Genomic DNA, 26,093 nt, shown 5'->3' on the forward strand with positions numbered 1-26,093 from the left:
AGTGCATTCCATTCCAACAATCTATCTCTGGGATTTCCATGTGTAGGTGAGACATAAGGAATTCTCAGTCGTGTTTGGACACCCTTAAGCATGGGGATGAGTTTCCGCATGTGTCAGACACCCAGCTGACCCCCTCCCCCCAAAAACCGCCCCCACAAATGTAGCCTATTCTCACCCAGCCGCCCGCACTCCTCACGTTTGGTGAAGTACTTGAATCCGTTGGCGGCCCGCCGCTCCGCCTTCTCGTGCTTCTTGATGTGCCAGGGGAGTTTTGTGGTGATGTTGGTGACAAAGTTGCAGCCTGGTCGTAAACAGTGGTAATGTCCTCTCATCCGGAACTCACATTGCTGAAATGAAAAGCCCAGAGTGGTTACCGCACCACACATAAGGTTGATGTGCGTTTCCAGCGCTCTGGGACGCTGCCCTGCGCGAGTCGGGGGGGGGGGGGGGGGGGCGCTACATAAATGCAAGTTGCTGTTTGTATATGTGGAAACCGTTTTGGGATTGTGTGGAAACGCACGTCGACTGCTCCTACGCCTTCGCTTGAAACCTACGAATGGAAAGCTTTGTGCTGAGCTCTGAAGGTGAAGGCGGCCATTCTCACTATGAATATGGATTTGAATGTCTGTGAACCACAGGCTCTGCCTGAGAACTTTACAGACTCTATCTCGCTGTCTATCTGCCTTGGCTTGCTTGGTAGTTCTGACTGTTCCTCGATTGTCCACTGTCAGACCCAGACACAAAGTTTTTTTTTATATATCTGATCGTGGCATTTCTGCTGCTTCAGGAATCAGTCAGTCGCTTGCCAAACCAACAAGGTAACAAGTATTAACTCACTTCCTCAACTCCACAAAGACATGAAGCCTTACTTTATTCATAATTGAACAGGGATTTTCTCCAGTGGACGAGCTGGCTGAAACGCACCACAAGCAAGAGGCTTGGAATTCCACCTAGTCTTAGTCTGCAGTCCCTACCCTCCTTGCCATTGAGAAGACTCAAAGCGCTTCACAGGATATACTGTGAAGTGGATCTGCTGTGTATTTTGTGGACAAATCTATAACATTAGGGGCAAATAAAACTAATACTAACAATCCTTGCATTTGATACAGCACTCTTCACATCAGGAGGATGTCTCCAAGTGCTTCCCAGGGTACACTGTGAGATGTAGTGACTGTGAAGGTTGTAGGTAAATGTCCACAAAATGTTCATGTTTTGCCCAAAAAACATACAGTTAATTTACTTGACAGTATATCCTGTAAGGGGCTTTGAGACGTCAAGGATTGTTATTATTATTATTATTATTATTATTATTATTATTATTATTATTATTATTATTATTATTATTATTATTATTATGTCTTCCAATGTGAAGACATTCCAGTGAAGATGATGCCTTTTCTGGTCTGCTTACCTGATTTGGGCAGAGGCACTGAAGAGAGTAATAGGCAAACTGGTCACGGACATTGACTAAGTTGTTGTTGGGGTTGATGTGGTCCAGACAGTGGGATTCGGCTTTCCCAGACGTCTTGCACACGTACTTGCAGTTTCCGAACAGACAGTGGAAGTGGAACTTGTTTGCGTACTTACAATCCGTGGCCAGGCAGGGGTCGCTGTGGAAAAAACAAAGGACGGTCAGATCAGGGAGAGAAATCGACCCCTTCCGCCCCCCCACCTCCCCCCAGAAATTACTCAGTCAAATCAGTGGGACGTTTGGTGTTTATCGCACTGAATTTATCCGTTTGCTGATTTGTAACCGCCTTGTGCTGGTGTTTCTACTCTACAAGAGCCTCCGTCCATCCCTCCTACACAGTAACCCCTCCATTCCCTTCTCCCTCATGTATAGGCATAAAGTTTTCTCTGAAACACTGGTGACGTCTCCTAATTGCTCCAGTCTCTTCGGCGGTCAGAACCCTGAGCCCTTGGTGACCGTATGCTGATTGGCTCGGGGACCTGCGTATCTCCTGTACGGTTCGTGGGCCGGATGAAATCATCCCCGCTGGGCGGGATGCAGGCCGCCAGTTAGACCACCCTGTTGTGAGACCCTCTTGTTGCTTCTCCCAGACATCAGTCGGAGTTAATGTTTATTAAATGCTCTTGGTACGAAATATCCCAAATTCGACCCCAGTGATATCTAGTCCCCAAGATCGTCCTATAAATCCCTCCCAGCTGCCAGGGCTGTTCCCTAATAACAAGTGTGCTTTGTGATCTTTAGTTAGTCGCCATTGCAAACCCACAGTGACAGTCTGACATTTAGAGCAGCCTCACATCCTTTGGAATGACTGATGAATGCATATTACAAACCCTTGTGATGTAAGAAAGTTCAGAATATCAATCACTTCAGTCCTCAGTGAGATACTGAGTGACTTGAGTCACTGTGAAAAAAACACGAGACGCTTTGCCACATGCATGTCCGACCATGACTTACATGGGAGGAGTGACGTGTCCATGGAATCAGTGGAGTTTGTTGGGAAAAGACCGAGGATGGGAGTCTTATATATTCCGCCAGGATTCCCTCACGTGGCCACGAGTGAATTGTTATTTGTATCAAAAGACAATAAAGCCTTGATTTACTGCGGAGTAAATCCTTTTCAGCGATGTGAAGGTTTCCTGATGTTATTTCAGTTTAAAGGTACGGTTGTCTTTACCTTTCTGTAACACATCTCCGGCTATCCTTGCACTGAGCAACAAGTGACATCCCTGTGAGGCCAATAATAACTCGAGGTAACCCTTTCTACCCCAGGCTAGTGATACTTACTGAGTGCTTTTGACCCTAGTTGTAATCGACGTACTAATTATTACTGGTGACAACATTGCATGCCGCCATTTGGCTTGCAGGGTTAAGAGGAGATGAGTGGGAGGATTCCCTGCCCCCAGTCACTGATCTGCTCATCCAGGTCCTGCTGATGAGCCATGCTGGGCTGTGCCCTGGAGTATTGTGGACCTGACTGGCTCTGGAACCGGACTATCGAGAGAGATATTCCGACATTCCGATGCCAAACACGTGGAGCCAGTTCTGCCTTGAGGAGAAACCCCTTACCTTCCCCACCCCACCCCCGGGAGGAAGTGAACGACTGTGACCAGGGACGTGATGTTAAGACGTAATCTTCTTAATGACCCTGATTTCGTAGGTAGGGGCCGAGCCGGGATCTCAGGCTGTTCGGGTAGAGCTTGTACTCACTTCTCTTGAAACTGGAGGAAACCTGGTTTGACTTGGGGCTTGGCGTTCTCCAGGGAGGTGGTGGCCAGGGGAGACGACACGATGGTAGACAATGGGATCGGCGGGATGGAAGCTGCCAGATGTTTCCAGGTCAGCAACGTGGGGGCGGAGGTGACGACGGCTGGACTCCCCGCGGAGACCTGCATGGCCGGAGCGGAGACCATGGCGATGGAAGCGAAGGAGGTGGCGGTGGGAGCTCGGCTCTCCATAGGAGCGGAGGAGGAGAACAATGATGGCTCCGACTTGACTTTCACTGCTCCACCATCAGCTCTGAAGTGGAAACTGCGATGGAAACCGGAGGCGTTTGTGTTGGCGACGTGCGCACTTTAGAAGAGTCAGCACCCTCCCCGACTCCCCTTTCCCCACCCCACTCACCACACACACACACACACACATATACACACACACATATACACACACACACACAATCGGAGCATCTCATTGGAATTAAATCTTTGGACCTCTCTCCCCCAATCTCTCCGCTTTGCCCCCTCCATCCCCTCTTTTAGATCACGACTAAAGACCTTCCTTTTCGACCGTGCTTACGGTCACCTCCCCCACCATCCTTTGCTCGTGCTCCGCCACTGTCAAGTGCTCTGGGACGCTACCCTGCGTGAGGGGGCTCTATATAAATGCAAGTTGTTGTTCTGGATTCTGGGGGAACCCAGAACAAGGGGACATCATCTTAAAATAGTTCCTCTGTAGCTATCCTATCGAATCTGCAGCATCTTGCAGCTTCCCCAACGTGATGTCATCAAGGTAATTGGACCTTGGATAACCTCCAGNTTTTTTTTAATCTGCATAAATTATTTAAATAATAAAACCGACTTAAATTAGAATCAAGCCCGGGTCAAAACAAGGTTGTGCAGAAATTTCATAAATATAAACAGAGACGGCGCGAAAGGGAATGGGTCACAGAGACAGAGTGGATTGCGGCACACTTTATTTATGAGGAACGTGAGTTTACGATGATTTATCGACAGAATGTATATATATTGTATTAAAATAAATCGGTGTTTTGGCTTTGACTGTTTGTCTCTCACTATTGTGTGCTGTGCTGCTGGTACTGTATTAATCGTGCCGGTCCCCCACCCTCTCCATCAGTCACTGCACTGGGGCAAATAGAGGGGGCAGAAGCACCAAATCAATAGAGCTGTCATGCTGTCGGGATTTCAGTGTTAGGACCGGAGACATTTTGAGGACAAGAACGAGGCCATTCGGCCGTGAATGCCTATCGCGGCTCTCTGAAAGAGCTATCCAACTAGTCGCACTTCCCCGCTCTTACCCCATAGCCCTGCAAATGTTTCCCCCCACCCACATCGTCTTTACATTTCTAATTCAACGCAAGATTTAGTGCCAACGTATTTCTTTTTGTCAGGATATTGCAATTCTGGTTTGGTGATCATGTGATGTGGAAGGAAAGGATGATTGATTGATTGATTGATTGACAGCTCCCCCTCCTTGCCAATCTTGCCAACAATTGAGGGACGCAAGGCTCTGCCAAAGTACCTGAGGACCTGCTTTTCTTTCCTGCCCAAATTATTATTATTAATAATTACTGACGATTGTTATTCCCCGGGGTAGATTAGCTGCCTCTTTTGCATCATTTCTGAGTCATTGTAGATAGCAAATCCCTTCAAGGAGTTTATTGTTGCGCTGCGTAGTATTGTCTGGAAAGTGTTTGCACGGTTTGTTTGCCCGTAGGTAACACTTACTTGGCATGTTTGATGGCTCCGTCCAAGGTGCTGAACAGGGCCCCACATTCCTCCACCGAGCAGTGGAAATGGGTTTTGTGGAGGAAATCGCACTGGGCCTCGCAGTAGTCGTCAGTCGTGAACCTGGACAAGAGCAGGAGATGGAAAAACATCAGAAGGCTTTCCACAGGCGTTCAATAAAACTCTCCGAGATGCTACCCCACTTAATGGCGCTACAAGCAATTGTGGTTGTTGTTGTTGTAGTAAAGGACCGGGATATAAAGGAAGACCAAATTTTACCTACAAAATACACAGTCAGTTCACATTACAGTATATTCTGTGAAGCTCTTTGAGGTTAGTGGGGACGAGGCGAAGTGGGGGGTGGGGTGTGGGAATGACTGGGGTAGCAGAGGGGTGGAATGGGAGGGGAAGCAGGGGGGAGGGGGGGAAGTGGAGGGGCCGCTCACAGGAATTTTAACGGCAAAACCAGTCCTTGCGTCTACCTTCGCAGGTACTTTTCCCAGAGTTCCACGGGTTTCTCCTGTCGCTGTACGGTCATCACTCTGCTCATGTAGGCAACCTTGTCCAGGTCTGCACAGGCACCACCATCAGGGTCTGGCTTCAGGTTCAGTAACGTGCTGAGCCCACTGCTGGCATGGGAGACCTGGAGAGACACAGCCCAGCACTGAGCCGGTGATAGACATCCAGGCTTGGTATCCTCTCCAACCACCTCACCCCACCCATTTAACTGAGGCAGGTAACTCTGTGACTGAGAGATCCCAGAGGGTCTTGTGAGTACCACAAGCGGTATCCTGTGGGAGCTACAGATTCCCTGCTGTTTGACAACTGACTCTTACCTTATTGAGAAATGAGGATAAGAGGGAGGTGTTTCCTGATTCCACGTGTCCATTGGATTCATTGCTGGAGGAAAAAGAAAGAGCTTTTTCAGACAGGTCTGTCCCAGGATGCCAAATATTAGGCACAGCCGATGAGACACGTTCATGTCCTGTGGTTTGCAGCTTTATTTAACGTTAGAGACATTGGATCAATCCAAGGTGAAATCTAAACCCTGTCCATTCTTCGGGATCAGGCTAATGATCCGACGACAATATTCCCAAAGAGAAGGGAGTTCCTGCCGGTGAATTGGTCATTCACCTCATGGTTGTTTCAGCAGCAGTAACTTGCATTTATATTGTGCCCCCTCACCCCGGGTTGCGTCCCAGAGTGCTAAACAGTGGCGGAGTCTGACCCCGAGCCAGGGGGAGAGGGAGGGGGGAGATGACCGTAAGCACGATTGTTTCAGACAAGGTCCACTGAATAATAATAATAATAATCATCACTGTAGCGTGTTCTAAAGGGGCAATTTCAGGACAGATACCAGGAATCTTTTCTTTACCCAGAGGATAATCAATGACTGGAAGAGCCAGGAAACAGGGCCTCACCCGTGATCCTTCAAGCTGAGATTGAGGCTCTGGTCCTGGGAATGCGTCTTGAGCCCATCGCTTGGCTCCTGCTTCATCTGAACCAAACTGAACTGGTTCAGCTGTGTCGGTTGTCCGTTTCCTGTGAGATAGAGAGAGAAAGAGAAACGAAGCGAGAGAGAGAGAAAGAGAAAGAGTGAGAGAGAGACAGAAAGAGAAAAAAAAAAAGCACAATATAGCTATTGTTGGTCAGCAGTTTTTCCCCCCACCACCCCCCCTCCCTCCCCAGTACTTGACGAGATGCATTCTGACTCCTTCTCAGTGATGGAACAAGCCGAGTGATAATTATTTCAAAATTATGTCAAGCCGTCAGGACTTGAGATGGTGGGCGAGGAGGGAGAGAGCGAGAGGGGGTGGTGGGGGGAGGGAGTGGGGTGGGTGGTGAGAAGAGAATGAGGCGAAAAAGATGTAATTGTCATAACTAATTTGCGGTTGCGCCTCTTATCCGTTCGTTAAACATCATGCTAATGCTGAGGGAGTGTGACAGATTCGGAGTGGGACTTAGGTAGGTAAGGCAACCTTCTTTCCCCCCCTCATCCCTTACCCTCTTTTCAGTGCAGCCAATTGCACACAGCAGTGTCCCACAAACAGTCGTAGATTGAGTGACCAAACTATTATTTTTATTTATTGATTGAGTTCGTTTTTGAAGGGATTACTGCCCCCAGAAAAGCGATCCGCCAATCAATAACGACCGGGTTCCTACTCACTGCGAGGCAAACAGAGGTGTGTTTGTGTGTGTATGTGTGTGTGTGGAGTAAGGAAACTTACCAAACGTTTCGCCCTGCCTAAGTCCTCTCTCGCTTGCGAGGCGAGTGCTCTAACCACTACGCTACAGGACTCCACAACTTCACCATTTAGATATGCCGGACACCACAGAGATAAATATTCTGACAGAATTGCCTACGCTCTGCATTTTTTTTTCCCCGGCAGGACACAAGTGACTGAAATATTAATTTGCCCTGAGGCATAGCAGATGAGAAAAAAAAAAACAATACTTTTCCTCAAGAAGATGGCTTGCTAATGTGGAAAAAAAACCCAAAGAGTAGTGGTGTTCCCCGTGACCTTTACGCAGTCCGTTATTGTGGTTTACGGAGAAATTGTTTTTTTTTTGCTGCTTTCGCTTCGGATGACGGTTTGCTCTCCGAGAAGGCAAGCAGGAACTTCCCGACTTTCTGCCTGTGTCACTTCCCGAGCTCGCTGTTCAAAAAAATGGACGCTAACTTTCCTTTTCTGCAGCTGATCTGAGATCACAACATCAACAACAAATTGCATTTACACAGCGCCTTTCACGTCGGGAGGACGTCCCTAGGCGCTGGACAGTCAGGGATTTGGACCCGAGCTGGGGATTCACGTAAGAAGGAGTGAATAGAGAAAGGTAGAAATTTACGGCACAGAAGAGGAGGCCATTTGGCCCATCGAGTCTGTACCAGCTCTCAGAGCTATCTGTCTATCCAATCTCAATTACGCGATCATTTTTAATTATTTGATTTGATAACTAATCCCCCAAATCGATAATATTTCGATACTTTGAGACATTGCGACAAAGTGATAAGGCACTATGTCAAATGCAAGGATTATTATTATTATTATTATTAATATGAACTGTCCCGAATTTCAGCCCTCTGAATGAACGAGTGCATCAGACTGAGAGACACTGTGCAGGAATTGAGTTCAGGCTTGTGTTCTTTCGGAAATGGGTAACGTATCTTTATCTCCCAAACAAATAAATAAATGAACAAATTCCTTAATAAAAAAAACACCAGAAATCTTTTTTTTCCAGAAACGTGAAAAATAAAGACGTGGAAAGTTGAAGCATTCATTTGCACCTGTGTTTATCCAATCCTCGAGAGGACGAACTGTTAATTAAGATTTTTGAAGTGTTTTTCGCATTACAATAACATCTAGATATCACTCCATGCAGTAACCCAAAGGAAAAAAAAACCTCAGCATTGTAGACAGGCTCTGGAGACAGTGAGTCCAATTAACGTGATCAAATATCTGAATTATTACAGGAAAACGGCCAAACAAAGAAACAATCTACTCTTTTGTGAGCGCAAGCGAGAGAGCTCTTCTCTGGAAGGGAAATAAGCAGAGCACGAACTTTTTAACCCTGAAAGTCACCCAGCCCCATCTTTTTCCCTGAATATCAATGAGCGACAGCGCGCTCTGGGACGCTAGCCAGCCTGAGGGGCTCTCTATAAATGCAAGTTGTTGTCGTCGTTGCTTCACCCACAAAATACGCAGTCAATTCACTTCACAGTACTTTGTACAGCGCCTTTCATGTCAGGAAAACGTCCCAAGACACGGGACGTTCAGGGATTTGGACCCGAGCTGAGGGTTGGGATCAAGAGGGGTGGAGGGCAGGGAGGCTGAGGGTAGGAGGGTGACTGAAGGCATGGTCGAAGAAGAAGGTCTTGAGACGGGCCTTGAAGGACGCAAGGCGGGGGTGGGTGGGTGGATGGGGGGGTTGGGGGTGAGGCGAAGAGAATGTGTGATGGAGTTCCAAAGCCTGAGTGGGCAGAGAGGCTGAAGGCTTTCAAGAGGGGATATGGATTGTGCTTCTGGGAGCCAAGTTGTTCATCGTGAATCGCATTTACACACCCGGCGGAAAGGTGAAGACTCTGGTTATAAAGACTTACCCAAATCCACTGTGTTGGATGGTTTAAGGGCGGCGGCCGCCAGCCGGGCCATCATTGGCGAGATCAGGCCTTTACTTGCTGTGATTTTCTCCATGATGGAGGTGGACACCGGAGACAGGGTTTTGGATCCGCACGTCCTTGAAGAAGGGTCCTTTGGCATTGGAGGGACGTTGGAGGGGATGGCAGACAGCAGGCCGGCTGCCGTGACGGGCAGCGCCAGGGGCACCCTGCCGGAGATGATGGGGAAGAAGGACCCGGCACTGGAGAGGGCTAGAGCCACAGGCATGGAGCTTGGGAGCGACTGGGAGAGAAGAGTGGAGATCTTACTAACGGACGCTAGGCTGCTCATGGGCTTCCCGGTCTGGCCGGAGGAGACAGAGGCTGTGGTGGGGGTGGACAGCAGGATGGGGGCCGAGGACTGCTGACTGGTGGGTGAGGCGCTCAGACTGGAGTTCTTGCTGCTGATGGCCGAGTAGTCGATCAGGTCGTCGTTGCTGGAGTCGTCGGCCTCGTTCTCTTTGCGGCCAAGCAGCTGGGAGGCCAGGCTCAGACCGCCGGAGTTGCGGATGTGCCTGCGTTCGTGCTTGCGCTTGTGGGAGGTCATCTGGCTGGTGGAGGTGAAGGTGAAGCCGCAGCCCATTCGGATGCAGTGGAAATGGTTGGTGGCTTTGCTGTAGACGCAGCCCTCGTACTTGCACTCCTCGTACTTGTAGAATTTCTTGAAGCCGTCCTTGGCGTAGGCGTCATCCTTGATGTGGTAGCTCTTGTGTTTCTCGATGTCGCACTTGTTTTTGAAGGTGAAGGTGCAGCCGGGTCGCCTGGAACCAAACAATGACCATAATAATCATCATATTCCTTGCATTTGATGTAGCGCCTGATCGCGTCTTCGAGACGTCTCAAAGCGCTTCACGGGATACACTGTAAAGGCAACTGATATTTTGTGGGCGAAACGCAGCAGCCAATTGCGCACAGCAGCGTCCCACAAGAACAGGCATGAAGTGAATGACCAACTTCTCTCGGGGGTAGAGACACCGGGAGAGAGAAACTCCCTCCTCTTTCTCGAATGGCGCTAAGGGATCTTTGTCGTCCACCTCAATAGGCAGACCAGCCAATGTGTGTTAGAAGCAGCACTGGGCTAGGATGGAGAGGCAGCCCTGAGCACACAGGTACCTGCAGTGGAAGTGCGTGGTTTTCTGCCCGTAGAACTGACAGACAAGCGTTCCGCAGTCCTCGGTTGCCCTGAATCGCTGAAAGCCGTCGTTGATCAGCTGTGCGTTCTTCTTGTGGAAGTTTTCATGAGTCATCACGTCAGAGGTACTGGTGTAAACCTTGTTGCAACCAACCTGAAGGGAATAGGGATGGAAAAGAAATTTATAAGGAATACTGGATTGTATGGATAGATACTCAACTCATTGTAAGTCAAAGATCATCACTTACACAACCTCTATAGGTTGTAATAACACTCTAATATTTCACCCACAAAATACACAGTCAATTCCCTTTATATTATATTCTGTGAAGCGCTTTGAGACGTCTCGACAACGTGATAATGCGCGATATCAAATGCAAGGATTATTATTATATTATTAATAATAATCCTTGCACATGATGGAGTGCCTTTCACTTCAGGAGGCCATCTCAAAGCATAGTTGGAGTTTTTTTTTAATTTATTCACTATTAAGGAAAATGGCCAGAGGTCAGACCACATCAACTCCAGATCAACTCCGAAATTAGGTAAGCAGGAGGCGTCCCTCCAGATGTTAAAATGTTAACATTTAATCGTTCTTCCTACAAAAGTAATAAGTTTGAGCATTTAAGGATTAACTGAAGAGATCAGGTCCATAGTCATGCCTTTAAGGTTACCATCCTTTGATCTGAAGCTGCTTTGATGAAGGTGAGGGACTGAAACGACTGATGAAACTAATCCAAAGTCGAGTTATTTTAGTGAAAATACAGCTACCTTTGCTTTATATATATATAAAAAAAAAGACAAAAAAAATCAAAGGAACTTCAAAGGACTTTGCTCTTTAAAGGGGCAAAGTCAAACCAGCATTGCCCTTCATTCTCCGAGAAGGCTTTCATTCCGGTTATCTTAAGTGATGTTGTCACACGGACGTCCCTGTTTTAGTTTGGAGCTGGGAAACTTTACGTTTGATAATCAAGCGAAGGATTAACCCCTTTTTCACTGGTTTGGCGTGGAGGTGACACTGACACCCAATTCCTACTTAATCGCGGGGGTGATATGGGTGGATGTGTGTGTGTGTGTGTGTGTGTGTGTGTCTGCCCAACACAGAAACTCGTCACCATACTTAAGACTATAAGTAAATATACAGTCAGTTCACTTCACAGTGTGTTCTGTGAAGCGCTTTGGGACGTCCTCCCGACGTGAAAAGCGCTATATCAAATGCAAGGATTATTATTATTATTATTATTATTATTATAATATAATAATAAAAATCCTTGCATTTAGCGCTTTTCACGTCTTCTCGATGTCTCAAAGCTCTTCACAGAATAGACTGTAAAGTGAATTGACTGTATATTTGTGGGCGAAACGCGGCAGCCAATTGCGCACAGCAGTGTCCCACAAACAGTCATGGATTAAAAATGACCAATTTATTTTTGTTTTGTTTTGGAGGGATTATTATTAGGCTCTGTGTGGAGTAAGGAAACTTGCCCAAGGTTTCGTCCGGCTTGGAATTGAACCCAGGGGTCTCGCTTGCAAGGTGAGTGCTCTAACCACTGAGCTACAGGACTCCACTATCCAAATTACAGAGAGTTCAATGACACATAGATCTGGAAGTCTCAAGTAAAGACGCACTCTCTCCCCCCTTGGAGTGACGCACCCAGCTCACACTATCGCGGAGACTTTAAGCATTTTGCAAGTGGTCTTGAGCCCAATCATTTGGGGTACGAGAGACAGAGTGGGGGGGGGGGGAGAGGGTGTTTGTCCTGATTTTTTCTAATGTAGCAAATTTGCAGCAAGCGAAAATCCACCGTTTTCACTCACGAACCAGAAACCACTGTGATATGAAAGTTTCTTTATCCCACTCTCCTCCCACTCCCCCTCCCCATTTCAGATCAACTAGATTGCGACTTGTTCTTCACTGCTGCTGGGAAAAATTAAGGGCTTTTCACTCTTCACTTTGGGGTGGTGGTGGTGGGGGGTGAGGAGGGAAATTGGCTGGCTTTGCTATTCCGCCACCCGTCCGTTCATTTGTTCCCCAGACGCGCTCTAAAAATAGTCGGTTTAAAAAAAATAGCGCAAACGAGCAGAAATTGCTCTTAAAATGACAGTATGCTGCTGGAGACAGGAAGATGATTTCCTGAAGCAGATTGAGCCGAGGGAGACACTGCTGAGTTCATGGAGGATATCGCATGCTGGGACCTCGACTCTGAGCGGATGTGTTGCAAGTGAGAAAGAAGACTGCAGAACTCACAAGAGGCTCAGCCTTGATGGATTTTATAACAGTCTTTAACGCGAGTGAGATTTCAGCTTTTATTTTTAACAAAAAGACCTCCCCCACCCTGACCACCTCTCCTCTCCTTTCCTCGCCATTACCTATTTGTGTACGTTATGTCTCTCTCTTTTTTTTCCCCCACGCAAAAATCGAGCCAAAAAATATTGCTTCCCCCGCGCGTGGTGATGAGGATGCTTCAGAGGTCATCGTGGGTTTGTGTTTGCAAAGCCAACTCTCGGTCACTCGGGAGATGTGTCGTCATTCGTTCTGAAGGTCTTGAGACGGGACTTGAGACGGGCCTTGAAGGAGGCAAGGTGGGAGGAGGATGTGGGGGTGGGGGGGGCGAGGCGAAGGGACTGTGGGATGGAGTTCCAAAGTGTGGGGGGCGGGGTGGCAGGGGGGCAGAAAGTCTGGAGGCGCCTACTGTTGATGGTGGAGCGCTATACAAATACAAGTTGTTGTCGTGGTTTTGCCTGCAGAACATATAGTCATTACACTTCACAGCATATTCCGTGAAAGCGCTTTGAGACGTCTCGAAGACGTAATCAGGCACTGTATCAAATGCAAGGATTATTATTATTATTAATGTTGTTGTTCTATATATTGGCTGGAGGCCGATCGAGAGAGCGTGTGGGTCGCAGTGGGCCAGGCTGTGGGTAAGAGGGTTACCTGCATGCAGTGGTAGTGTGTGCTCTTCCCGTTCAGGTGACAGCCGTGGTAATACACGCTGCAGTCATCCAGGGGACTGAAACGCATGAAGCCGTGCTGCAGCGAGTTATCTCGCTTCTTGTGCATGTTGTAATGGCGGATCACGTCCTGCTTACTGGTGAATCTCTGCGGGGAAACAAAATACCCAGCGTCAGACACTGCGCCCCACCTTTCCTTTTTTTGCTTGTCCTGCTGCGCCATGGTTAGAACGCGCTCGCCTCGCAAGCGAGAGGACCCGGGTTCGATTCCCTAAGGGCGAGGGCGAAACCTGAGTACGGCAAAGTTCCCTTACTCCACAATGCCTCTGATTAGCTGGAAGTAGGAAACCCTAGTGGCTCGTCGATTGGCAGATCGCTTTCCAGGGGGTAATATTCCCTCCAAAAGCAAATGGGAAAACAATTTGGCCCATGACTGTTTCTGGGACACTGCTGTGCGCAATTGGCTGCCGCCTTTTGTCCACAAAATAAACAGTCAATCCGTTTTATAGTATATTCTGTGAAGCGCTTTGAGACGTTTCAACGACGTGATAAAGTGCTATATCAAATGCAAGGGCTATTATTAGTTGGAGGTGAGGTCTGCCCTGAGCACTGCTTGTGCAGCAGAAAATCAGATTGAAGTAGAGACCGTTCAAAGCATTAACAGTCAGGCAGACACTATCCAACTCCCTTTATAATCCCACTTGATACTACAGGTAAGCGATAGAAACCACTGAATATTGTCTATGGAGTGACACTTTACAGCGCTGTAAGTGTATCCCTGGTGCTATAACAGTTAGCTTATAACATCCTAGAAAAGCTTAACAGTGTTTAATGTTTCCATAATTTAAAGTCTGCTTTAATCGTTCAAGTGGTCTTCAGTGTGTGTGTCTGTGTGTGTGCGTGTGTGTGTGCGCTCGTGTGTGTGTCTCTCTCTCTCTCTGTCTGTCTCTCAAGGCTTGGTTTGTAAATTTATTGCTCCTGTTCCACTTTGCCATCCTGTTAGCAGTCAGTGAATAATAATAATAATAATAATCAATGCATGTTTTGGGGGGACATCTCTTCTCGAACTGCTTGTGACACTGTTCTGGGACTGAGATGGGAAACTCGGCTTGGAATGTGTCATCCTTGAGGGGAAAGTCCTCACGTTGTTTGGGCTTAAGAAAATTGTTTTGACACTTAAGGTTGTGCAGAATATTGTGAAAATAATAGTAATATTAATCCTTGCATTTGATGCAGCGCCTTATCACGTCGCTGAGATGTCTCAAAGCGCTTCACAGTATTTACTGTAAAGTGGATTGAAGCCGTCAGGAAGGTGGAAGGTGAACTAGATGGATCTTGATCTTTTTTCGTCTAGCATTTCTTATATTCTTATGTATATGTTCTTATATTTTGTGGGCAAAACGTGGCAGCTAATTGCGCAGAGCAGTGTTCCACATCACAAACAGCCGTGGATTGAGTGACAAAATGTTGTTTCTTTAAAACTCTTAAATTCAGTCTTAGTTATGATGCTGGTAAGAACTGCGGAAAACTGTGTTCCAAAGTGAGACTGAACTTAAGAGCTTTCCTAAATTCTGCCCTAAATCTTTGCCTTGAATTTGCACCAACTACCAGTAGAATCTCTCAACTTGCCAACACTTAGCCGAGATCTCTGCCATCAGATCCTTTGCAGACGGGACAGAGGGAAAAAGAGAGAAAGTGGGAAAGAAAGAGAGAGGGGAAAAACAAGAGTTGGAAGAATATAAGAGGAGGCAGCGTGGAATCAGATGGTTGAGACTGTGATACTTTCACTCTTAGAAACTGCCACCATGTGTGTGTGTGTGTGTGAGCTTGCCAGTGATGTTGAGTGGAGGAAGTGTCTCAATTGTTGGTGGAGTGAGGGAACGGTTGAAGCCAACACGAGGATTGAGAAAGGTCAATTGTCAATGGCCGGCTATCTGGGTGGACCTCAGTAAACTAGCCGTGCGTTTCAGGTTCATCCCCAGCTCCAGAACGGAGTCAATATTTAATTCCGAAATGTTTCATTCAGTCTGCGAGTCAAAAAGGAGCACTGAGCTGTTCCTCTGAAGCAGCAACAGATGGTAAGATTGATGTTGGCAAGAGTAGAGGAGAATTGAAGCCAGCTGGCACGCAAGCAATGATTTTTAATGGAAGGAAAAAGCCCCCATGTGAAAAAAATCACAGTCCCTATCATCAACAATAAATAAAAGCTGCGAGATATCACAGAAGGCAAATCTGCTTTGCACTTTTTTTTTAGAAATGGATTAATTTATTTTATTCACGCAAAATGTTAACTACCGTGCAGGCAAAATGAGTTTAAATGGAAAATATAAATACACCATAACCACCCCCACCAGTGAGGCTTTGAAACGTTCCTTGCCAAATTTTGTGCTTGGATCAGTCTTTTTGGCCAACAAGCAAGCTTTGAAACTCACTCCCTCAATCCCTCTGTCTTGGCCCTCCCTCCTTCCCCTCTTTTAGATCACGCCTGAAGACCTTCCTCTTCGACCGTGCTTACTTACGGTCACCCCATTATTTTGCTGTGATTTCCCGAGAAGATTAGTGGCCACTAAATCGAGAATCATTTAAGAATATTCCAAAAACCCCGTCTGCTTGATCAGAAATCTAAAGACGAACAATAATAATAATAATCCTTGCATTCGATGTGGTGCTTTATCACGTCTTCGAGATGTCTCAAAGCGCTTCACAGAATATATTGTAGAGTGAATTGATTGTGTATTGTGTGGGCAAAACGAGGCAGACAATTGCGCACAGTGGCGTCCCACAAACAGCCGTGGATTGAGCAGGCAAATTATTAATAATTTAAAAAAAAAACATTTTTGGAGGGGGGGGGGTTGATTTTGAGGAAATTGGGGTCACAGGTTCGAGCCTTGGGGGTATATGGGGGGGTGGGGGGGAGTGGGTGTCTCTTGTACCTGATAGTTACACTCTGGATCCAGACAATGGTAATGTTCTCTGTACTGATAGGCGCAGTGAATGTGTCCACACTGTTGACTGCCCGAAAACCTGCAAATAAGGACAAGAGGAGAATGAGTGAGATCAGTGACTGGTCACCATCACCATCTTGAAAAGAGACGCTTCTGAGTGGGGAGCTCGCAGAAGAATTAATAATAAAAACAAAATAAAAGCCTTATATAGTGCCTTTCACGACAGGAGCATGTCTCAAAGTGTTGGTCAATGCGGCAGCCAATTTTGCGCACAGCAACGTCTCACAAACAAACACAAAGTGAGTGAACAATTATACTTATAGGGAGCATTTTCGGCCAATGTACAAAATGCTAAATAATTTGAGAAAGCAAACCCACACTGATACTTTTAGGTAGTCATAAGTAAAGGGACAAGAGGTCACACACAGACACACATGCACAAGTCCTGTGTGTGACGAGTAATTCCTTTACACAGAGAATGATCAACAGCTGGAATGAGTTTGCAAGAGAGAACGTTGGACTTGTTTGAGAAACAGCCCGATGCTGTAACGAGAGGACGGTGGGGTGGGTATTCTGGAAGGATGAGATCAAATGGGAAGAAAGGGGGTCCTCTGTGTGGACATGCTTTTATGACCTTGAAAAGTCTCTCTCTCTCGTATCAACCTGTAGTTTCTTCTGTGAAGCTCACATTAACGCACATTCTGATGAGAGACTGACCAATAACCAAACGCTCTGCTGCAGTGTGTATGTTTTTACCAGAGTAACGACTGATCCACAGAACTGGCATTAACATCAACGACTAATGGAAACAATGAGCATTTTGTTAGTTACAGATTCCACCTGCATTTCAATCGACGTTGCTATTTATGCAAAGTTTCAGCGTGTCTAGAGTTTGGCAAATTGTCGAATTCAATCTCAACTTTCAAGTCATTTTCTCAGCAGTTTCTTAAAAGAAACTCAGCAGCTTGAAGAGAAGACAGCATTTAAGGATTTATAACAATAATAAGCCTTGCATTTGATACAGCGCCTCATCACGTTGTTGAGACGTCTCAAACTGTTCTGAGAATATACTGTAAAGTGAATGGACTGTGTATTTTGTGGATGAAACATGGCAGCCAAATAGTGTTTCCGCAGCCAATTGTGCACAGCAGTGTCCCACAACAGTCGTGGACTGAGTGACCAAATTATTATTCTTAGTTTTTTGAGGGATTATTACCCCCAGTTAGCAATCCGCCAATCGACTAGCAACTGGGTTCCTACTTACTGCGAGGTAAACACAGGCGTGTGGAGTAAGGAAACTTGTGTATCGTTTCTCCCTGGCTGGGAATCGAACCCACATCCTCTCGCTTGTCTGGCGAGTGCTCTAACCAATACATAACAGTACTCCTGAATATCAGTGTATTTCAGATGACATGTTTCATTCAGGTTAAATCAACGAAGCAAGGAAGGACGGAGGCGACAGAAAACAATGCCTCACCAATGAATAAGCCAGCACCTTCTGTTTGTACACAAAGTTTTCGGTCATTTGAGACGTCTCGAAGACTTACTGACTTGCTATATCAAATGCAAGGATTATTATTATTATTATTATTTGGACAGCTTTGGACAGTCTGGACTGTGGGCTGTGGGCTCGTCAATAATAATAATAATCCTTGCATTTGAATAAAGCACCGATCACGTCGTTGATACGTCTCAAAGCGCTTCACAGAATATATCCCAAAGTGAATTGACTGTATATTTTGTGGGCGAAGCTGTACACTTTGTGTCCGTAGCTACACTAAACCAACAGGAGAATTTTTTTTACACTTCAGCCAAGTTCTCCTGGGCTCGCTTCACATTGTTGGCCCACTGCCCCCTCCCCTCCCCCCGCCCCCCCCCTCCCCTCCCTACACACAGAAACCAAGCTGAGCTGAGCTGAATAGAATAGAATACCATCCTCGGCCAACGTTAATACGAGATAAATGTGCTCATCGGGGGATAGCCTAACTCGCCGTGAAATCAGCGAGAAGGAAGCCAAGCGTGGGTCAATGCTGAGCCAGGCTCCGCACTTGAGCTTTTGTTAACGTCGCCCGTGGGTTGTCAGCAACGGTGCTTTGGTGTCGGCAGGTTCAGGGCCACCCCCCGGTGTCACCGTGCAGCCTGGCAGCCCAGCGGGAGACTTGGCAAGTCTCGCTCCCCCCTCCCCCCCACCCCAAACCCCAGCCCGCTGAGAGAGGAGATACCCTGTGGCTCCAACCTCCTCGTTGGCTTTGGTTTAGGAGGCAGGCAGGTGTGTGCTGACGGGGTGAGTCAGTCTGCACTGAGTTACCCTCCCTCCCTCCCTGGGAGCTGAGCACATTGTCGGATGTTTGCAACAGTTCCACACCACCTCATGGATCGTGTTAACAAAGCTGAGAGACAGCAGAACCTGGGCAGTGCCATAGCTGAGGTCAACAGAGTGTGTGCGCGGGTGTGTGTGGGGGGGTGGGGAACAGAGACAGACCCTGCACTGAACCATCCAGGCAGACATCTTTGAGTTGTGTTGACCAAACCCTAACCCGTGGTCTTCTAATCTCCCTTTGTACGTGTGGCCTGGCTCCTGACAGACTCGAACAGTCAGTCAATCTCCCCCCGCCTCACCACCCATTCATTTACCACAAACATTTGCATCACTGCACTGCTCCCCTTTCCCTTTTCCCTCCCCATTTTAGGCCCAAATGACTTACAATAATAATAATAATCCTTGCATTTGATACAGCGCCTTATCACGTCTCAAAGCGCTTCATAAAATATACTGTAAAGTGAATTGACTGTTGATTTACTGGTTGATACAAAGAGGGTAAAAGTTCTTCTCGACTGGAGTTCGTTGCCTTACAGCTGCCCCCGCTCACAGGAGCGTGGGTGCTTTCTCTCTCTCTCTCGCTTGCTCGCTCTCTCGGTCATAAGACACCCTTAATTACAAAATGACATTAACTTGGGAAGATGTGCCACGTGAAAGAGCTGGTGACCAGCTCAGCCCAGCCCTGCCCAAGACAGCCCAGCCCAGCTCGCACCAGCCCACTTAGGTGAAACAAAAAGCAGCTACGAGTGGATCAAAGTCAGTTGCCACATCAACAAAGAAGGAGGGAAATAACCCTGGAATGAGCGCAGGGATTTTCCCATGATGGTTGCCCACATTTCCTGGCATTACCAAGCCTCCACTAATCCTCCTGTTAGTGCTGCCTGAGCTGTTGTTACTGGCGTTTCACTAGCAATTTGAGTTTATGGAAACCCAAGTCTATAGCCTTCCCCCTTTTTCTCTCTCTCCTTACGAGTCCAAAGGGCATCACTCACTTACCCATTTGAATTATCTTTTTAATTTGGCCAGAGAAACAGCATTATACTGTATTCCCTGCAGCTAAAAAAAACCGCATCTCCCTGTGGGCTTGAAATCCCTTTGGCTGCTCAGTGCGGTGTTGATGATGTGAGCTTACAACAGGGTAAAATCCCACATCAAATCCCCGACACTTGGCTACAAGTGGAATCCTTCACACCTTGACCTCTGAGGATTTATCAGCCGTTTTATAACCAGGCTGGAAGGGTAGGAGTCTCGCTGCTCTTGAGAAGATAAGGATATACATTTATATAATAATAATCCATGCATTTGATATAGCGCCTTATCACATCTTTGAGATGTCTCAAAGCACTTCATAGAATATACTGTAAAGTGAACTGACTGTACATTTTGTGGGCAAAAATAAGAAGATAAGGGCCTAATATTAGGCTCTAGGCTATGTTTTTAGATGGCATTAGCGCGATCTGTAACAACAACAACTTGCATTTATTTTGTGCCTCTCACGCATGGTAACGTCTCGGAGCGCTGTACAATTGTGGGCTCTGACTCTGAGCTAGGAGGCGTGAGGGGGAGTAGCGTTAACATGGAGTTACACAGGTAGGTAACAGCGAAAAAAAAGGCTCATCGAGTTTACTCCCGGGAGAATTTCTTCCCTCTCCAATCCCCCCACTTCCCTCCTCTCCCCTCCCCGTCTGCTCCCCTCGTCCATCTTCCACTCAACACTTTCAGAATAGTCATCGACCTCCTGGGCACCTTACAGCCCTCTGGCCTCAACACTGACTTTAGCTACTTCTGACCTTAGCCACAGCTCCCATCTTCTCTCAGCTTTGCCTCTTCTATAACCATTCACACATCCACTGGGCCTCAAAACACACCTTTCTCGCTCTAATCTCCCACTATTGCCTTTTTTTGTCTTGCACCATCAACACCTCTGTGATCTCATCATATCCTGTCCTCCACCTATTTTTTTCCTTAAGACTTCTGTGTTTATACCAGATTTCCAGCATCTGCATTACTTTGCTTTTTGTTCAATTTTTTCCTTGGTCTTTCTTTCCCCGAACCCCTTCTTTGCCTGTCCTTATAAACTGCACCCTTCCAACATCCCCCTGACGAAAGGTCATCGACCTGAAAGGTTAACCCACTTTCCTCTCTCCATAGATGCTGCCTGACCTGCTGAGTGTTCCCAGCGACTTCTGCTTTTACTTTCAGAATGTTTTCTATTGTGTTCACTCTCAGAAAATCAAAAGGGACTAACCAGCAATCTCTGAGCAGATGGGGTGATTTGGGATGGTGACCATCAGTAGGTAGATTACTGCAACGAAATATAAATAACTTTTTTTAAAAAATATTCAGCGCTTAGGTGGGAACACTCTCACAAAAAAAGAAGATATCAAAAGAGCGGGCGGGTGGTGGGGAGGGGTGGGTGAGGGAGTGGTGTGCTTTTAGTTTGCTGTTTAAAGAAGGTTTCAATATATACAGATTACAAAAGAGCGAGGGAAAGGGATACCTAACTTTTAAATAGTTAAACGCCGACAAATAAAAAGATCAGAGCGATTCATTACACAGGTTTAAATAGGGCAGAACAGCAGCATTTATTAGCAGGTTTAATATAGGTCACAGTCGGATTCATTGTTAATACAGCACGGATATCTGGCTTCATCTGAACAGGGGCGAGGTGGGAAAGTTTGGATAATAATAATCCTTCCATTTGATATAGCGCCTTATCACGTCTTTGAGAAGTCTCAAAGCGCTTCACAGAATATACTGTAAAGTGAATTGACTGTATATTTTGTGGGTGAAACGCGGCAGCCAATTGTGCACAGCAGCGTCACACAAACAGTTGTGAATTGAGCGACCAACTATTACCCCCAGAAAGCGATCCGCCAATCGACTGACAACCAGGTTCCTGCCTATTACCAGGTAAGCAGAGGCATGTGGAGTAAGGAAACTTGCCTAAGATTTCGAACCCGGATCCTCTTGCTTGTGAGGCGAGCGCTCTAACCATTAATGCTTTGGCCCTTTAACATGATTCCAAAGCCTGCTTAGGTTTTGGCGTTGAAATTAAGTGACTTTGTGCCCTGTTTTGGGAATCGGAAACGGTTTGCTCGCTTTTCGGCTGAGGCTCATTCATTTCCACTCCCCTCTGCTTTGCTGCCTTTTTTGCTCTAATGGAATAGTTCCCATTTAAAAACCAACCTCCCTGTCTCTTGCTAGTGGCCCAATAATAATGTTCCAGGTGAGAGAGATCACTTCTCCTGTAAGATAATGGTGCGGAACGTTGCGACAAGTCGAGCCAATTTGGCTAATATCTCCCAACTGAGACCTTTTTATTGGTTACATAAGTGCTACAATCAAGAGGGAACTCTTTTCCTTGTGACTGGCCTTGTCTTTTACACATAAGGCAAGCAATTAAATCAGGCCATGGCTGCCAAATGACCTGAAATCAGCCAAAGCGCACAATGTAAGAACATAAGAATTCGCTAGACGAAAGAAGACAATTTTGATGATTAATGTGGCCTGGCTTTAATATTTTTTCTAAAATATACTTTATTGCAAGGATTTAGAGACCTCGTTTCTGGGTTAAATGGTTAATAAAGTTACATATATTGCATCGTTCATGTAAAGTAATGCCACGAAAAGTAGTTTAAAGTGAAGATTTCAAGACGTGTTAAAAAAATCCAAATATCTCTTACAAGGAACCAATCTCTACTTGGCAGTATTAACCTTGCGGAGTCATGTAGCTCAGTGGTTAGAGCACTCGCTTTGTAAGTGAGAGACCTGAGTTCAATTCCAGGCAGAGGGCGAAACCTTGGGCAAGTTTCCTTACTCCACACAGAGCCTAATAATAATCCCTCCAAAACAAAACAATAATAAATTGGTCATTTTCAATCTACGACTGTTTGTGGGACATTGCTGTGCGCAATTGGCTGCCGCGTTCGCCCACAAATATACAGTCAATTCACTTTACAGTGTGTTCTGTGAAGCGCTTTGGGACGTCCTCCCGACGTGAAAAGCGCTATATCAAATGCAAGGATTATAATTATAAGACCAAGGTCCTTCCAGTTTGCCTTCCATTATCCTGGCAGTCGCTTGACATGCTGTGTCCGAAACTTTATACTGTAATCCACGATATTATTTCCTAAAAGAAATCTGTCTGATTTGCTTTTGAAAGAATGAACAAGTTCTGCTTCCAAGGGAGGGAGCCAGTTCCATACATTTACCACTCGCTCACTGAAATAGTGTTTCCACAGATTAGTTTTGAATTCCGCCTTGTCCCCCCTTTGAAAAAGTGACTGTGCAGGAGTAAGTTTCAGAAATTTTAGATGGGGGAAGGGAAGGGGGTATCTATCACTTGGGGTAGAAATTTCACCTGGGTCTAGATTTACTCTATATTCTTAGCATTTGAACATTTCTTTAAAGGCAGGCTTAATTTTTGAAGCTGTAAGGTTTTTTGTACGAACGCAGAAAATCGCCTTAAAAGTTAACACCGAGCTCAACAGTTGCTTATCAATTTCTGTGCATCGTGAAAACTGAGTTTAATTTTAAATTTAAACTGAGATCTAAATCCAAACGGATTATTTACCACCTCCCCCGCCCGCCCCAAACACACACACACACAGGGTTCTGGTGCTTTGGTTTGCGACTGATTAGATACTGTATCTGGGCATGTGGTTTGGTGAATTTTGGAGTCATTCCAAGCTCCAATGCGGATGATAACTCAGGTATCAGAGACAACAAAAGGAGGAAATCTAGCCAAAGGAAACTTGGTGAAAAACATTCTTTTTTTAATCAGTAAAAAAGACTAATGAAGGGAGCAAATTGTCCTGTCACTTTAGGTTACGCAGAATGCATAGGACAAATTCAGAAGCAGATTTCACTTGAACCCAATTGTTCCGTGTCTATTTCTGTTCATAACAATTGGCGGTATTTCTTAATAGGTCTCTTAACAACAACAACAACAACAACAGCTTGCATTTATATAGCACTGTCCACATGGGGCTGCGTCTCGGAGTGCTTAACAGTGGCTAAATGTAATTTAATATATAAATTTGACTTAATGTACCTCAATGTTAACTGTGCAATGATCGATTGTATGAAACATTGCGCACTTTAGAAGTTTCTTATTGGTGATTCCATATTTTTTATGAAGGAATACATTAAGAAATACCGCAAATTGGGACACCAATTGCGAAATAAAGCTGTCAGATCCAATGTTATACAATGATGGAAGTGGGAGTTCAGTGTTTGTGCTACAGTGCAGTCACTGGGCTCATTTTGGGCTTTATGTTCAATGGTGTGCGTGCTCCAGACAATATGCAAAAAGGATCGAGTGTCTGATTAAACTATTGTATTTACAGTCTTCTAAATAGGATTGAGTTTCCCCCATTAAGTCAACCCCCAAAAAACAATTTAACGTTCTTAGACAATAGAGCGTGAGCATTTAATGTGCTCATCGCTAGGGATGATGAATAATGCAAGACAAGAGGTTAATGGTACTGCTCGGATCGGGAGTCCTGGATATGAGGAAGAGAATGGGAAGAGCCTTGATTCACTGAAGTTCCGTATTAGGAAGAGTTATTGGGAAGAGACTCGATCCACTGGGAAATATCACGGGAAACGATTAGAATTCCAGATGATGAAAAGCAACAACATCAACAACAACAAATGACGTTTAACACAGAGGCTTTCACGTTAGGACGACGTTGTCCCAAGGTGCTGGACAGTCAGGGATTTGGACCCGAGCTGGGGGTTGGGATCAGGAGTGGTGGAGGGCAGGGAGGTTAGCTCCAAATCCTTTTTTTGCACGCTGGTCCTTGTGCTTGTATTCTTTGGTCAGCCGACACAGGCTGCAAACCGTCACATGGCAATATCTCCATGTCTGGAAAGAATGCGCACTCCCTCTCTCTCTCTCACTGGAAGATTGCACATTGCTTCTCTAATTCTGCAGAGTATCAGGCACAGGTTGGCAAGAGCTAAGGCTCGCTTTGGGCATACCCCTTCCCTCGCTGCCCTCTACACCTCCTGAACCCAACCCGCAGCTCAGCACCAAATCCCTTGACTGTCCAACGCTGTGTAAATGTAATTTGTTGTTGCTATTGCTGGAGTTTAACCAGCTAAAACTACATAACTTGCCATTGAAAGCACTGAATGGGCTCTTGCTATAATCCCGATGATGGCAAAACAGCCTCTGTTTGCTGTATTTGTACATTTGACACAAGATTGAACCAAAGACATACCGTTCTAACTCGAAAAGCAAGCTGTGACCAGAATCAGCCATACACTATGGTCTTCAAGCCCGGTGAGGGTTGGTGGCACTGTATTTAATAGCACTGCCCTTCAGATGTTTAGCTGAGGCTTTCTATTTTAAATAGCAAGTTTCAATGACATTTTTTTTTCCTTTGAACACAGCTTGCATTTTCATATTTAAGTCCATTTGGTAAATACTGTTATTGTATTTTAATTTTTTACAGAAATACATATTTTGCATAACGCCTGCAAAAGTGTGACGCTATTTATCATATTAAAAGAAATTCACTGCTTTCTGCATCCGGTTCACTCAGTCCAGTCTTGAACAGAGTGAAACTTACTGCATTCATCTATAAAACTGTCCTGTGTGTCTGCTTTGCGTGGTTTTAGTTGCAAAACTATAAGAAATAATAATCCTTACATTTGATACAGCGCTTATCACGTCGTTGAGAGGTCTCAAAGTACTTCACAGAATATAACTAAAGTGAATTGACTGTGTATTTTGTGGGCGAAACGCGGCAGCCAATTGCAAATGGCAGCGTCCCATGTGGATTGATTGCCCAAAACTGTGTTCAATAAATAGTTTCAACAAATAATTTCCGAGAAAAATAATAATTTGGTCACTATCCACGACTGTTTGTGGGACACTGCTATGCTGTCAATCGCTCTGGGAAGCTACCCTGCGGTGAGGGGTGCTATAGAAACGCAAGTTGTTGTTGTTGTTGACACAATGCTGCCTTCCTCTCCTGGGCTAGTAAACCTGGATGTTGAAAGTTACTGTGAAAACTCGCTCGTAGCTGCTTGCCTTGGTGTTCATTTCAAACAGCGGGCCCTCTAACCTTGATGTAATGAATATTTTAGACTGACTTCAGCAAAGCATATGCTTGTTTATCCTTTACAGCAGGTAGTTTTACCATTTTCCAGCCCCTCAAAAAAAGAACCTCCTCTGTGCCAGAGTGTTATGAGATAGCCAAGAGTGGAGATGTGAAATTCAGTGTACCTCATTATATATTGACAATGATGATTGTCGAAACCCCCTCAATTATAATGTAAAAAACATACAAATAAACATTTGGATTGTGTCTGCCAAGAACCGCCATCTGCCAACGCCGTAAAATCCACAGGAAAAAGCTAACTAAGAGATTTTTTTTAAAACAGCAGATAATCCCACAGTTGCTTTTAGCGATCACACTGCAGAGTTCATTTAGCTAATTGAATACCAAAGCTTGTGCATTTTGGGGCACATTAAATGGTTTTAAAAGGAAAAAAAACGCACACATCAAATGTATTTCTCATTTTATGATGGCTTTGGCCTCTGGACAATTTCATCTTCGCCGAATCAGTCTAATTGGCTGATTATATTCACCGACAATTAAATATTAATGATGTAATGACACAGTGATTGCTACAGAT

General features: G+C 45.7%; 1 protein-coding gene across 1 annotated transcript in view; it reads right to left on the reverse strand.

Annotated features, from left to right (window-relative positions):
• casz1 (castor zinc finger 1) overlaps window positions 1–26,093 on the reverse strand; it is a 75,123-nt gene that overhangs the window by 7,909 nt on the left and 41,121 nt on the right. Inside the window, exons 10-21 of the mRNA XM_042343803.1 lie at window positions 20,689–20,745; window positions 16,109–16,199; window positions 13,159–13,323; window positions 10,202–10,374; window positions 9,032–9,849; window positions 6,354–6,474; window positions 5,769–5,832; window positions 5,415–5,575; window positions 4,933–5,055; window positions 3,179–3,499; window positions 1,412–1,610; window positions 176–347 (exon numbers count right to left, since the gene is read on the reverse strand). Of these exons, the coding sequence (XP_042199737.1) occupies window positions 176–347; window positions 1,412–1,610; window positions 3,179–3,499; window positions 4,933–5,055; window positions 5,415–5,575; window positions 5,769–5,832; window positions 6,354–6,474; window positions 9,032–9,849; window positions 10,202–10,374; window positions 13,159–13,323; window positions 16,109–16,199; window positions 20,689–20,745 (2,465 nt within the window). The remainder of the gene's footprint in view (window positions 1–175; window positions 348–1,411; window positions 1,611–3,178; window positions 3,500–4,932; window positions 5,056–5,414; window positions 5,576–5,768; window positions 5,833–6,353; window positions 6,475–9,031; window positions 9,850–10,201; window positions 10,375–13,158; window positions 13,324–16,108; window positions 16,200–20,688; window positions 20,746–26,093) is intronic.

This window comes from Callorhinchus milii, unplaced genomic scaffold, assembly GCF_018977255.1.
Source record: "Callorhinchus milii isolate IMCB2004 unplaced genomic scaffold, IMCB_Cmil_1.0 Scaffold24, whole genome shotgun sequence".
NCBI lineage: Eukaryota > Metazoa > Chordata > Chondrichthyes > Chimaeriformes > Callorhinchidae > Callorhinchus > Callorhinchus milii.